The sequence below is a fragment of the Stenella coeruleoalba genome (genome assembly GCF_951394435.1).
Source record: "Stenella coeruleoalba genome assembly, chromosome: 1".
Taxonomy (NCBI): Eukaryota; Metazoa; Chordata; class Mammalia; order Artiodactyla; family Delphinidae; genus Stenella; species Stenella coeruleoalba.
The window spans coordinates 19,613,701-19,629,166 of NC_137169.1; the positions used below are offsets into that span (position 1 = coordinate 19,613,701).

Here is a 15,466-nt window from a genome sequence, read left to right on the forward strand (position 1 = left end):
AGTACCACTTTGCACCGTCTGTTCCACTGCCTGGAGTGTACGGTGGAGGGAGTGGTCCACCCCCCTGGGTACAGGCAATAAGGGGATGCATTGTCTGTAGAGAATTTAAAACAATTAAAGCAACTAAAAGCCCATCTGCTTTTTATTATCATCATGCGCCAACAATTCTAAACAGTGTCACTGACACAATCCTCCTCCTGAAAGAGGCAGACCACTCCCACGGCCCTGCCTTCCATCTGCCACTGTCCTCAGATACCCACGTGACTTGCAAACCTGCTGCCTTCAGCTCTTTACTCAAAAATTATTTGCCCAGGGAAGCCTTCCTTGGCCAACCTCTCTAACACTTTATCCTCCCTCACAGCTATTCCCGTCTGCTTTCCTCATTTTATTTTTTTCTCCATAGTACTTATCACTATCTAACACACTGTATCTTTTGCCTATTTTATTGTTTATTGGCAGTCTTTCCCTCTGGAATAGAAGTTCCACGACAGCTGCATTTTCCCACTGCCTAGAAGAGTGCCTGGTACACAATAGGCTCAGCATAAATATTTGTGAAAGGAATGAATGGATGGTAAGGAACCCTCAGTCACACATAAAAATGAAAGTCTGTGGAATTCCCTTGTAAGAACTGAAGAAGTCTTGCATTTCTAATCTCTCTGAGGTCCCCCAGGAATCGTCAGCTTGGAATACTCATTTCTTGAGTTGCCTCTACTGGGCACAGCTCTGGTTTCTGGCTCTAGTTTCCCCTGAGCCCTTCCATGCAACAAACCCAGGCTGAATTGAAGTTTTTGAGGAGAAGCAGTGAACTCTCAAAGTCAGTGCCAAACCCTCCCCCGGACCAGCTAAACTAAAACATTGAAGCTGCAGAGAAGAGAGGAGATGGCTTTGAATTAATGCAGCTTTTTAAAACAACCACTATGAAAACCGTAACAAAGCAGGAAAAGGCTTATAATGCATTGCCCACAGTGGGCTTTCCATCTCTGGGAACTGACCTCTTTCCTTGACAGTTTTTTTTTTTGGTTTTTTTTTTTTTTTTTTGCGGTACGCCAGCCTCTCACTGTTGCGGCCTCTCCCGTTGCGGAGCACAGGCTCCGGACGCGCAGGCTCAGCTCACGGGCCCAGCCGCTCCACGGCATGTGGGATCTTCCCATACCGGGGCACGAACCCATGTCCCCTGCATCGGCAGGCGGACTCTCAACCACTGCGCCACCAGGGAAGTCCTCCTTGACAGTTTTTACCGTGGGAACCGCCTTCATAGCATTTGCTTGCTATGTTTGAATGTTTAGCATAGACCACACTTTTGCAACCCCATTTTGGCCTGTCTTTAATTTTTTTTAATCCCAGAAGCTTTATCAAATGGAGACAGAGCCCTCCCCTTTCACCTGCTCAGCCCTCATCCCCGAGGTCCCTCCTCACAGCACCATGACTCACATTGAAGACTTCCTTGCCGACCATCCTCGTGGCACTAAAGGCTGTCACCTCTATCAATGTCATCAACAGCAGCTGCAGCAGGTTGACCTTCCCCAGGATGACACCCACTGAGATCAGCACAGATGTAGCACTCATGGTGGATATCTGAATACTGGGGAGAGAGGCCAAGACAGGGATGACTGAGAAGGAAGGATGCCTCCCATTCATTCATCCACTCATTCAGCAAACACTTGTTGAGGACCTACTCTCTGCCTGAAACTTTTCAAGAAACTGGGGATGGAGTAGGAGAGCAAATAGACAAAATTTCCGCTCTCATGGGGATGGAGGCTGCCAAGTCTGGGTTCTCCTTCATCCCCTCCCCCACCCTCAGGATGGCAGCCACACTCTGATTGATCTGCATACACTCATCTGTACTGAGGATGCTCCGAAGTTCTCATAGGAATGTCTGATTGTTCCCACGGGACCGCTTCTGGGATCTGACTACTAGGATTCTGCCCTGGGCTTCTCTTCTACTGTCATCACTCACAGATGCTCAATAGAGGGCGCTCTTCACCTGCCCGCCCATCCTTCAGGCACCACCACCCTCCTCTCTCCCTCTCCCTGTAGTGGAAAGAGACTGGGTTTGGAAGTAGGACAAGCCTGGCTTCCAGTTCCAGCTTTTCCACTTGAACAGCTATTTAATCTCACTGAGCCTGTCTCTTCATCTGTAAAATAAGGAGGATGATAATACTTATCTCATGGGAGTGTTGCGGGGATTAGAAGGAACAGTCGTGCATGTGTGTCTCGCACACCATGACTGGCACAAAGAACTAACTCAGTGCTATTACTGATTCCTTCTTTCCCTTGACAAGTGAGCAAGCTTAGTGCAGGGATTCAGAAGGAGAAAACAATTTTTGTTTTCAAGACACTTACGATTAGGCTGGGGAGACAAAGCGACATCATGACCCTGTCAATTAAAACCATCTGCAATATCATGAGGCCAGAGGGGTTCGCTGGAGGGAGAGAGCAATGTGAACTGGACTCAGGGAGGGCTTCCTGGAGGAGGTGGCACTGAGCTGGACAATCCATTGTGGTTAAACCAACCCACCCTCCTCTGGCACTTTGCTGAGACCACCCCTCCCCCTGGGAGCTGATGATGATGATGCTACAACCACCACCACCACCATAATAGTGACAGTAATAATAATAATATATTGAGCATTATGTATAACAGGCTTGCAAGTACATCATCTCATTTAAATTTTAATCCTCCAGGTAGCCCTCTGTAAATGGTGCCAGGGTACCATTCAGTACCTCCATTTTACAGGTGAGTACATTGAGACTGGAAGAGGTGACTGTTTTGGTAATGGCCACACAGCTAGTTAATGACAAATGTAAGGTTCAAACCCACCCATTTGGCCTGGATCCAAAGCCTGTGTTCGGAAGTCTGGACACAGACTTCCCACTGTTTGCTGCCAATGTAGTGTCCTACTTAAGGCTCAAGGACTTCAGAGGAAAAGCCAGAGGAGGCCAAAGGTATGGGGAAGGAGCCTCACAGGGGCCAGGAATGACTTGAAATGAAGGGTCACTCAGTGCTTCACTGTGGCTGGCCATGTTATCTTTTGGGTGAGCACTCATTTAACTGGCAAAAGCCTAATTCAAGAGATTCTGTGCCAGTGGGAGGATTTCAGACCTCAGGGGCCAGTTGGGACCAGGGAGGGATTGAGACAGCGAAGTACGGTGCTTAGGACAGTCTTGTTCAGGCTGCCATGGTTGGAATCCTGACTCAGCCACTTCCTGGCTGTGTGGCCTTGGGCAAATGACTTAACCACTCTGTGTTTCCATGTCCTCATCTATAAGAGAGGCAAGGCCTATGGAGCTGTTGGGAGGGCAAAGTGAGTCAAGCAAAGTAAGGGGGTTGGTTATTGCTATGATAGGCCCTCCAAGACCTTTTAACATACAGCATTAAAAATATCACAACTTTCAGGGTTCTTTTTATTTTCATATTTGTTCCAATAACCATTTACTAAGTCCTTACTATGTGAGGAAAACAAAGGAGGACAAAACTGAATAAGACAGGCCCCCGCCCTGAAGGGACTGGTCATCGGTGACTCAAGGCAGAACCGATTCAGTGCCAAGTCAGGCCTCGAGCTGGTGAGGCGGCAGGAGAGGGAGAGGGCCGTCTGAGAGGCAGGCCTGGACACCGCCCACCAGCCCAGCCAGAGCAGGAAAGGTCAGGAAGGAGCCCATTGTTCAAATCTGTGAAGCCAGCCCCATTGGGGGGTCACAGCTGGGAGGACCCAAGTGGTCAGGGCAGGGCAGGGGCGTTCACTCGGGCTGTAAATGGCCTCTTCTTGTCTTTCCGGATTGACAGATTCCTGCAGGCAGGACGTCAGAAGACGGGGGCAGCCTGGAGATGCCTGGAGACTCAGGCTCAGGAAGCCAAAGGCTTGTGTGACCTTAAGCCAGGGCAGCAGAAACACCAGACCACGATCACCCTATTGGAGTTCCCCCAGAATGCCCTTTGTCACTTCCCAGGTGATTACTGGGGGTGGGGTGGGGGGGTGGTTTATTGAATCCCCATGGGGATCAGCTCTAAAATGGTTTAAAAGAAAAAAGGTGAAGAGTTTTTTTCAGGGCCCGTGGGGAGCTGGCTACACTGTGTTTCTTGTCAGGACCACTCTGCAGTGTGTGGGAAAGGTTACAGAGTTAAAACTGAAGTCACTTCCACCAGTTAGCTATGTGACCCTAGGCAGGTGTCTTACGAGCTCTGAGCGTCTAGTTCCTTGCCTGTATGCCACATCAGACCCCTACTTGGAAGGGCTAAACAAACAATGTTTGTGAAGTGCCCAGCACAGAGCCTGGTTCATGGAGAGATGTTTAACAGCAGTGCCCAGAGGTTTAGTAGGGTCTCAGAGGGGAGGGTAGAATGGCCTTGAAGGGGTCCCCAAGATACCTAAGGTGGGATTTACCCATCATCTGGGCAAGACAAAGTTTCAGAATTGGATAAAACCAAAAAACAATTTTTATAGAAAAATTTTACCTGGTTCCTCCTATTAAGTGTGAATGACTTTTTTTGCAGGTATGTACAACTTAATGTATGTGTGTGTGTATATATATATATATATATATATATATATATATACTCTCGTGTAACCATCACACAGGATAACATAGAGAATGTTTACTGCACCACGTAAACTTCTTTTGTGCCCCTTCCTAATCAATAAACACCACCTTCCTCCGGTAACCATTATTCTGACTTCTAGCAACACAGGTTAATTTTGCTAGTTCTTATAAAGGCATCTAAAGAAATCAGAGTTAATTTAAAGAAACTAAAGACAAGGCTATTTCTTGTCCACCAGCATTTGAGGACTGAGAGTACTTCCTTCTTTTCAAGAGACTCTCTCTCTGAGTGTGAGATTTCTATTTCTTTTTGTCTAATCTCTATTAATTTTTTCTTTGAACTAATATTTATTGTATAAGTTTATGAAATCAAAAGCAACAAAAATGAAAGGATACAGGGTGGGTTGTAGATCTGGGCCCCTTGTGATGTCACAGCGTAGGGTTGTCAGATAAAATAGAGGATGCCAGTTAAATTTGAATTTTAGACAAACAATGAGTAATTTGTGAGTATAAATAAGTCCTGAATATTGCATGGTGCCGGTGCTGGAAAGAGAAGGGGACAAGCCAGCTCTTCTAGAATCTGCCCTCTTGGGCCCCAGACTCTCAAGGACCCAAAAGTGATCCAGTGGCCGTCCAGTTACCTGGAAAGATTGAGGACCATCTTCCTAAGGGAGAGTTGGTTCAGGAAGCCATCCAGCAGGACTGTCAGCTGCACCCCGAGGGCCAGCATGAAGAAATTGAAGGCCACGCTGCTCCAGCAGTGTCTCCGCAAAGATGTGTTGAGGAAACCCAAGCCAAGGACTGCCATGATGGTAACATCCTGGAAGTCTGCTCAGGGAAGAGATGTCGAGAAGGAGGAGGAGAAGCAGAAAAGTTGGAGGGTTGTGTGAAATTGGAGTTTTACAGAACGGCAGCTGGAGGGGACATTGAAGATCATTGAAGAGTGCTTAGTCAAGTTACTTCCCCTCTTTGAGCCTCAGTTTTCTCATCTGAATGATGGAGATAACACAGACATACCATGCAGGTTTGAGGGAAGGTTTAACTGAGCTAATGCAGGGCCTGGCCCATACTGAGTGCTCAGTAAATGCAGCAATTATTGTTATTATTAAACACAATGATATGAACACGTGTAGAGCATCAGGACAAGTCCTTACACATAGTTTACAATCAGTCAAGGTACTGACTCCTGCTTTTGAGAATCCGGTTCAACCTCCTGATCATGTGTGAGAGAAAATAAGGCCACAGAAGCTGGTGACTTAGCTCAGGTCATGCAGAAGAGGGGGCAGAAGCGGGTCTAGAGGTTCATAGGCAAGAACCAAAATTATCTTCGCAGAAAATGGCTCTCTCCCTTTGACCCCTGCTGAAAGGGACCTGGTGGGCCAGCAGAAAGCACCAGAGCCACATGGGCGATCCTCCCCTTTTCCAGCCTCGGACCCTGCACAGGGGCTGCTGTGACAGATGAGCGCAAGGGACTTAGCTAATGTTCCGGAGGGGACCAGCAAAAGGAAACAGGCGGATGCTTTGAATTAATTCCAGGTTTGCAAAATGGATAACAGTTTGGGCTCTGGAACCAGATAAGCTTGGGGTCATATCAGGGCTCCAGCACTTTCCAGCTGTGTGGCTTAATCTAGTTATTTAACGTCTCTGAGTTTTAATAACAGCCGACATTTATTAAGTGTTTATCAAGTGCCAACACTGTTTTAACCACTTCACGTAAACTATCTCATTTAGTTCTCACAAGCATCCTTCAAGGTGGGTGCTGGTTTTTTTTTTTTTTAATATTATTTATTTATTTGTTTGCCCCGGGTCTTAGTTGTGGCCGGCGGGCTCCTTAGCTGTGGTATGCAAATTTATAGTTGCAGCAGGCATGTGGGATCTAGTTCCCTGACCAGGGAACGAACCTGGGCCCCCTGCATTGGGAGTGCAGAGTCTTAACCACTGCGCCACCAGGGAGGTCCCGGGTACTGTTATTATCACCATTTTACAGACAAGAAAACCGAGGCACAGAGGGGTTAAGTAACTCGCTCCAGCTGGTAGAGTTGGGATTTCAACCTAGACGGTCTGCTCTGGAGCCTGTGCCTTGAGCTACCACACTATCTGCCCTCCTGCTTTTCTCACCTATTAAATGGGAAAAATAATCATACCTCTCTCATCAGGTTGCCAGAATCAAACAGTATGAGGCACATAATTGCTCAGAATAGTAAAGACTATTTCATCAACAAACACCAACTATGTTCGTATGTGTACAAATGCCTGGAGAGAGATCTTGAAGGAATTTTTTGCCCCATGGAGATTATCTCTGGGTTTAGGAGAGTTTTATATTTTAAAAAATTTTCAGTGTTAAAAATTTCTACAACCAGCACGTGGACAGTAAGTAATTTTTTTTTAAAGGAAAAAGCATGGGCTTTGAGGTCACACAGTTCTGTTTGACTCCACCTCTATCGTTCCCTATTAGATTAAACCATATTAAATTGCCAACATTTGACCATTTTGACCTATAAAAATGGCGGTTTTTATGTTTCAACCTCTTAGCTGCACGGCCTTGTGGGTTGCTTACTTTCCTCAACAGCTAAATATGGGCAATTCTCCCCCCCTCGGAGGGTGCTGGGAGAGCCAGAGGAAGTAATGTTTTGTTCAAGAGCTTGGCACCATGCCTGGCACACGGAGAAAGCTCAGCACCATCATCACCATCACAGCAATAAGAACTCACCTGGTCTCCACCCTTGGCTCTGATAACAAGGAAGCTCTCATTTCCAGATCTCTCCAAAGCCTCTTCAATTTACATTTAAATTCACTTTCATTGAAAAATACACAGACCTAGAATCTTGCACATAGGACTTGGGTGGGTGTTGACGATCCCAGGTCAGTCTGACAAACACCAGGTTGTAGGAGACCCGGGCATCTTCACGGGATCTGGGGACTTGGAGTGGGTGAGAAGTGGGCAATCAGGAGGATTCAACTTCTTTCACCTTTTTTCTCTGACATAAGGGAGGGGGAGGCCATGTTTCCATCTCCTGCTTGCATCCCCTTAGGAATGGGGGTGGAATGGGGGTGGGCAGGGCACATTTTGTATAGGGGCTCCTCTTGGGATCCCTCAAATTCCTTCAGGGGCCGAGCAGGAAACTATGTATACAAAGGGTACAATGTGTATTAGGGAGTGGTGAGGGCTATGGCCAACTGGAGACTGCGAACCCCACTTTAGATATTCAAATTCAATCTTTTCTTAAACACTGCTGTTAAAAAGCAAATAAACTAACGAACAAACAAACACATCCACCATCTTGCAGCAATGCTATATGCAAAGGGTCCAGATTTATCAACGTTTCCATGAGTAGGGGGATCTTGCATTTTCCTCTCCTTCTACAGAAGGGGACCAGAGACAGCCTGTGACTTACTTAAGGGCACACAGCATGTCAGTAGCAGAGCCAAGCTCTGGACTCCTGGTGCAGTGCCCTCCCATCAGGCTAGGCTGTCTCTTGCTCTTGTTTGCCCGCAATGCACTAAAGGACCTTGGGCAAGTCCCTTGCCTTCTTTGGGCCTCCGTTTCCCTATCTGTAACACATGGGAGTCGGACTTGATACTCTGTAAGGACCTCACCACTCTGGTGTGTTCAGAGGAGGGGGGCAGCGGGTGGGGAGGGGAAGGGCACCAGGATTACGGCAGACGTGGGGCTCTAGAGATAGAAAGTCAGAGCCTCTTGGTTGGGGAGTTTTATCAGGCACAGCTGCCATGCCCGCTGCCTGGTATAGGCACTCAGGGCCCTCCTCCCAAGACCCCACAGTGTCCTTGAGGGTGGGGCTGTGCTTCGGCCAGGGGGATGAAATTAGGGTGGCAGTTTCTGGGAGCTGTTGACAGAGCACATTCACCCCAAACTGGTCAGTAAATCACATTTGATTTCAGGGTCCCTTTACTCTCACCCCATGCATCCTCCCATTTCCTCTCCCAGCCTCTCAGGGCTCTGGCCCACCCCTGCTCCTCCCATGTCTCACGACCTGGACCCCAACTTCAGCGCTGGGTCCCAGCTCAGGGCATCCCCACTGGTGTCAGCCTCTGCCTCTCAGACCCTGCGCTAAGCCCCTCATCAGCTGCTGGTCTGATAAGCTAATGATGCTAAGGTGTCCAGGGGTGATAAAGAGAGGATTGCTGCAGGGGCCCCAACAACCGGACCCCAGAGGGGAGTTTTACATACTGTCTAAGGCAGGCCTTCAGAAGTTTATGAAAGTCCCATGACTTAGAGAAAGTCTAACCTGGGAGTCCTGCAGGACAATAATTACCATCACTGTAACAGCGGGCACATACATGGTGCCCGCCACATACGAGGCACTCTTCCAAGTGCCTGCCAGCCTTAACCTTCAACAAGCCCATGTAGGAGGTACTATTTATTATCCCCATTTTACAGATGGGGACAGGGAGGCACAGAGAGGTGCTGTAATTAGCCCAGGTCACACAGCTAGCAAATGTTGGTGGCAGAGCTGAATCCTGACTCTCTGGGCTTAACCACTATACCATCCTGCCTCTCCATACATTCTTCGCTCTCCATAGTGTCAAACGAAGCGTGTGTTGTCAGGTTGTCAGAGTCCAGAGTCTGGCTCTATCTCTGTGTACCCGCTTGCTAGTCTGTAAAAGGGTCTGAAACAAGAGCACCTGCTCAGAGGTTTGCTGTGCGTACTAAGCTCGCTGGCTCCTTTGAATTGCTTATCCTAGCACTGGGTGCACGGTAAGTGTTAGTAACTATTATTCCACACCTGCCACTGGTTAGCTGTGACTTCAGGCAAGACTGTTCCCCCTTCCTTCGGCCTGGCTGCCCCTGGGAGTCTCACTCTGTGTCCCCACCCACCCTAGCCCCTCCCTCTGGCCTGCAGACACTTCAGCATCGACAGCTCTGAAGCCAGGCCAAGCGTCTGTCCCTCAGGCCCTGGGCTCGGCCTCCACACCGTGCTCCCCACCACTGACTGGGAGGACCTCTGCAGCCCCTGTCAGGGACCATCCACGGAGCCCCATGCTGCCTTCCCCTTCCCCGCAGCCTCTCACCCCACCCTCACCTCTGCAGCAGCCTGGGAAAAGAAAAAGAGATTGCCCAATCAAAGGGGCAGTCAAGGCTGAGATATAGAAGGTACCAGGATTTGGGGGTATTTATATGTCCCTGGCAAAGCCGCTCTTGTCTTTTAGTAGCTCTGCTTACTGCTTCTAAGGCATATGGGGGCAACTGGGTGGTAGCCACAGTGCAGGGCCCAGGATGGTCTCCCAATGTGGCAGCTTGCAAGCAGGCTCTGTGTGATAGGTTGTCAGAGTAATGGCCCCCAGTGAATCATGGCTTCCAGTATAGACCCCTCCCACCTGAGTTGAGCCTTGTGATTGGCTTTGGTTAATGGGACATTAGCAAACACCATACAAGCAGAGGCTTGAAAAGCACCTGCTCATTGGGGCTTGCCCTCTCTTACTGTGGTAACACATTTGCTGCCATGTGAAAAGTCTGGGCTAGTCTGCTGGAACCACATGGGCTAGCTGCCAGCCAGCACTAACTGACGAACATGCAAATGAGGTTATCTGAGGCCATGCAGCCACCTCCAGGCTAGAGATGCATAGTGACCCTAGGTAGAACTGACAGAAGAACTGCATCACCAAATACAGCCAAAATTGCTGAACCATGGAATCATAATCAGGAACAAGTTAGATGATTTCTGTTTTGAGCCACTAAGGTTGGGGGTGGTTTGTTATGCGGCAGTAGATAATGGATGCACTTGCTTCCCCCAAGCATCTCACAGGCACCTGAATCCCAAGCCCAGAATGAACATATCATTGTTCCTTTATCCCACAATCTGCCCCTCCCCTTGTGTCTCTCATCTCAGGAATGGGCTCCTTCATCTGCCAAATCTCACATATGAAGCCATCCTTGACTCCTCCCTCGTTTTTGCCAAGAACAGCTGATTTTATCTCCTAGGTAGCTCTTGAATCTGACTCTTCACTTCTCCTCTATTGTCCCTGCCCATTTGGCCTCATCACAGGTCATCCAGGCTAGTGGTCATCAGAGTAGGGATCACACCCCTCAGAAGATGCTCCAGGCAACCACAGGGGCTGCTGGAAGAAGAGATATGAGCACTCTAGTTCTATTCATTTTTACTAACAAAATTAAGAAATTAAAGTTTATTCATAATAAAAGACAATACTCTTTATCAGTCTTGGTATGTGTTCATTCTTCTAATCCTTTTGACAACTAAATAAGTCCTATCATCATGTGACAGAGGTTAAAACAGAGGCAGAGAGAGGTTGAGTGATTTGCCCAAGGTCTCACAGCTAAGAAAAGGCAGAGGCAAGATGTGAATCAGTCTAGCTCCAGTAGTCCTCAAACTTCCATGAGCGTCAGAGTCACTTAGAGCGTTTGGTAAAACACAGATTGCTGGGCCCCACCCTAGAGTTTCAGATCAGTAAGTATGGATGGGGGCCCGGGTATTTCTAACAAGTTCCCAGGGGATGCTGAGGTGGCTAGTCTGGGGACCACACTGTGAGAACCACTAATCTAGGCTCTTCTACCCCTAAAGACACTTGGTGAAGTTTGCAACTCTGCAAGCATTTAATGTTGAGATGAACCCAGGAGCCTCCTCTCACTTGCTCAGGATGTCAGACAGCTTAGTGTCCTAGCTTCGGAAGGTGTTCTAAGGGAATATTGGGCCACTGAGCAGGGGGGTGACATGTGTTTCTCTGTATTCGTCATGGTGCAACTAACGACAGGGATTTGTTTTTTTAAATTTACCTCTATATTATGGAAAAGTTTAAGCATACACAAAAACAGAGTGAGTAGCATGATGAACCTCATGTACCCATTCCCAGCTTTGATGATTGTCACACGGGGTCAATCTTGTTTTTATTATCCTTGTTTCCTTTCTTCTTCTTTTTTTTTTTTTGGCATGAAGCAGACCCTAGACATCATTCCATTTCAATATGCTTCTCTAACAAATAGGGCTCACTATTTGTTAAATTGTTAAACCTGTTTCTAAATAGGTTAAAAACCACCCACTATGCTATTATCACACCTAACAAAACTAACAATAATTTCTGTATATTATATAATATTCATGTTTTATTCCAGTTTCCAGATTGTCTTAAAAATGTCTTTTTTAAGAATTGGCTTGTTTACATATGACCCAGCAATCCCATTACTGGGCATACACCCCGAGAAAACCATAATTCAAAAAGAGTCATGTACCACAATGTTCATTGCAGCTCTATTTACAATAGTCAGGACATGGAAGCAACCTAAGTGTCCATCGACAGATGACTGGATAAAGAAGATGTGGCACATATATGTAATGGAATATTACTCAGCCATAAAAAGAAATGAAATTGAGTTATTTGCAGTGAGGTGGATGGACCTAGAGTCTGTCATACAGAGTGAAGTAAGTCAGAAAGAGAAAAACAAATACCGTGTGCTAACACATATATATAGAATCTAAAAAAAAAAAAATTGTTCTGAAGAACCTAGGGTCAGGACAGGAATAAAGACACAGACGTAGAGAATGGACTTGAGGACACGGGGAGGGGGAAGGGTAAGCTGGGACGAAGTGAGAGAGTGGCGTGGACATATATACACTACCAAATGTAAAATAGATAGCTAGTGGGAAGCAGCTGCATAGCACAGGGAGATCAGCTCGGTGCTTTGTGACCACCTAGAAGGGCGGGATAGGGAGGGTGGGAGGGAGACGCAAGAGGGAGGAGATATGGGGATATATGTATATGTTTAACTGATCCACTTTGTTCTAAAGCAGAAAGTAACACACCATTGTAAAGCAATTATACTCCAATAAAGATGTTTAAAAAAAAAGACTTGGCTGGTTTAAATAACTTATCATTTACGGGGACTGGATTAGATTAAGTGGATTGACAGATTGCTTCCTAGTTTTAACTCAACTAACCTTCACAAAACGGACTAATGGCTCAAACAACTCCTGCCAAAAAACAGAGATTGAAGGCAGAACAATAATGGCAGCCAAACATACAGAAACAAAAGGGCAGAGTGATACTTCTCCTCGTGCAGACTCTCCGTCAGCCACATTCAGAGTTTAAAAAAAAAGTCAATCTAATCATATCTGACAAGAAGTCAAGCAAGATAATTTGAAATTGTTAAGAAGACCCCGAGGAATGGATTGCATCCACTATCATTTATTTATTTATTATTTTTTTTGGCTGCATTGGGTCTCTGTTGCTGCACGCAGGCTTTCACTATTTGTGGCGAGTGGGGGCTACTCTTCATTGCGGTGTGTGGGTTTCTTACTGCACTGGCTTCTCTTATTGCAGAGCACCAGCTCTACGCATGCAGGCTTCAGTAGTTGTGGCACACGGGCTCAGTTGTGGAGCACGGGCTTAGTTGCTCCGCGGCATGTGGGATCTTCCTGGACCAGGGATCGAACCCGTGTCCCCTGCATTGGCAGGTGGATTCTTAACCACTGCGCCATCAGGGAAGTCCCATCCACTATCATTAACAGTAACCATGGACCTTGCCTTAAGAGTAACTGACACCATTATGATCAGTAATTTGAAAATATTTTATATTTACTTTTGATTTCTTTCAAATTTTCTAAGTTGTGTACTTGTATAATAATGTACAAAATGTATTCATGTAGCGGTACGTATAAATATGGTGCATGCTTGAATAATGGTGTGCATGATCAGAAAAATTTGAAGCCCCCTGGTCCATACTACACTACAGCCTCCACACTGGCCTTCTACCTCAAGTCATGCTCTCTTCTCCATCCCCATGCCAGCCCTGGAATGGCTTTCTCCATAACCCAAACCCAAACTGATCACACTCCTGCTTCCTATTAGATCAAAACAATGAAGGGCAAACTTCTCACTCAATGCAATGGGTCCACCACACCCTGCTTCCCTATTTATGCTCCAACAGCACTGCACTGTTAAACCCCAGATTGGTGCAGTCTGATGAGTGTACACACAATGGTTCCTGCTGTGCTCTTGACCCTCCATTTTCACATGGTAACTCCTACTGAGCCTCCAAGTCCTGGCTGGGCAGTCACTTCCCTCCAGAGGCCTTTCCTGACATAACCATCTCCCTGCATGGGTTGTGGGCCCTCCTCTGTGCTTCCATACCAAGTGAGCACCTGAGGACACTTATATCTATTATACGTTAGCAGCACAGCCTAGGGGTAAAGAAGAGGGACCCTGTACCCAAATGACAAAGTTTCAATGTTGGCTCCTACGCCTACTGATTATATGACAAGAGGCTCAACCTGACTGTAAAATGGGGTCGTGAAGCATCATGGTTAAGGGCATGGAAACTCAAACCATGCTGCCTAAGTTTATTTTTTTCCCTTAATTTAGTTTTATTTATTTATTTAATCTATTTAATTTTTTTTAATTTTTTAACTTTTATACTGTAGTGTAGTTGATTAACAATGTTAGTTTCAGGTATACAGCAAAGTGATTCAGTTATACATATACATGGATCTATTCTTTTTAAAATTCTTTTCCCATTTAGGTTATTACAGAATATTGAGCAGAGTTCCCTGTGCTATACAGTAGGTCCTTGTTGGTTACCTATTTAAAATATAAGGCTGACTAAGTTTAAATCTGCTGTGCTATTGCTAGCTGAACAACCTTGGGCAAATCACTCCATGTCTAAGTGCCTAGTTTCCTCACAAGAACAAAGGAGATCATAATAGCACCTGTCTTGTAGAGTTATGGTAAAGCATTTAGAATAGTGCCTGGTACCTAGTAAGTAATCAATAAATATCATCCCTGATTAGCATGCGTTTGGATCTCACATGGTTTGTAATACAGGGTTGAGGGAATGAATGAGTAAATGGATTGAATTACATTGTACCGGATTAAAAAGAATCAAAGTAAATTGAAATGAATTAAAATTGCGCCCAGGTCTCACTTGTCCAGCACTGAGAGCCCTCTCTGGGCTAGCCCATTAAGCAGTATAGGGACTTCCTTTCCCAAGTCATCTCCTTGTCCTTCTTCCCACTGCTGAGGGCCCAGGGATGCCTTCCCTTTGCTTCCAGTTAACTAGTTAATATCAATTAGAAACAAGCAAGCACTCAACTAGGCTCAAGTTTCAGCTTTGTCCCAGGGACTTCACTCCAGGAGGCCCTTCCATTATCATAAACAACATATTGACCCACAGATATACTTGAAAACTCATCTCAACTTTTAAAAAAAGCAAAAGCCACACCACTGTGGATGTCTGTCTTGTTTAGAGTTGTTCTCATCACAGTCTATGAATATTTTTAGCTGCATATAAAATAACAACCATCCTACATTCCCCTTCAGCCAGAGCTTATGGCTCTGGATTTGCAGGCAGAAAGCAGACTTCCCAGCCCCTAAGTGAGAGGAAAGCTTCCAAAAGGAGGGTGGCACAGAAATGCGAAAAAGAGACAAAAAAAGGAAACGAAATCCCCCAAACCCAACAATAACATGAAATTCATTGCTTTTAAGGAGAGAGAAGCGGGGGTGGGGGAGCAGAGAAGCAGAGAATTGTGAAGACCATTTGGCAAAGGGAATTCTAGGAACACAGAAAAGGAGGCCCCTCCCTCTGCCCTGACAAATTAAGGGAGGCTTCATGGAAGAGGTGATGGTGACACCGGTCCTAAAGAAGAGACTGTATTGTTGGCTGGGTCTTTGTGCAATGAATGGAAGAGGATGAGGGAACTCCTTTCCTCGGAGGCTTTGTGGAAAGGAGTCCCTAGGCCCTTGGAGGACCACAGACCTCCTCTTCCCCTGCCCCTGCTATTTGCCTCTGTGACCACCTCCCCTCTGGACACTCACCTCGATAGGTCCTCATGAGCTTCTTCTGTTCCTTTACAGAAGTTTCATAGGAGGTGAAAAAGAAGAAGATGAGAATGAGAGTGACCTCCAGCATAAAGGCCCACAGGGTCAGCGGGCCCCGCACAGACTTTTGGTACTTAGAGCCCAT

At 46.5% G+C, this 15,466-nt stretch overlaps 1 protein-coding gene across 1 annotated transcript in view; it reads right to left on the reverse strand.

Moving 5' to 3' along the window:
* The window catches only part of RHCE (Rh blood group CcEe antigens), a gene marked incomplete at its 5' end in the record, with an annotated part of 33,145 nt that extends 17,679 nt beyond the window's left edge, over positions 1–15,466 (reverse strand). The window contains 3 exons of the mRNA XM_079927404.1: positions 1,432–1,582; positions 5,178–5,364; positions 15,319–15,466. Of these exons, the coding sequence (XP_079783530.1) occupies positions 1,432–1,582; positions 5,178–5,364; positions 15,319–15,466 (486 nt within the window). The remainder of the gene's footprint in view (positions 1–1,431; positions 1,583–5,177; positions 5,365–15,318) is intronic.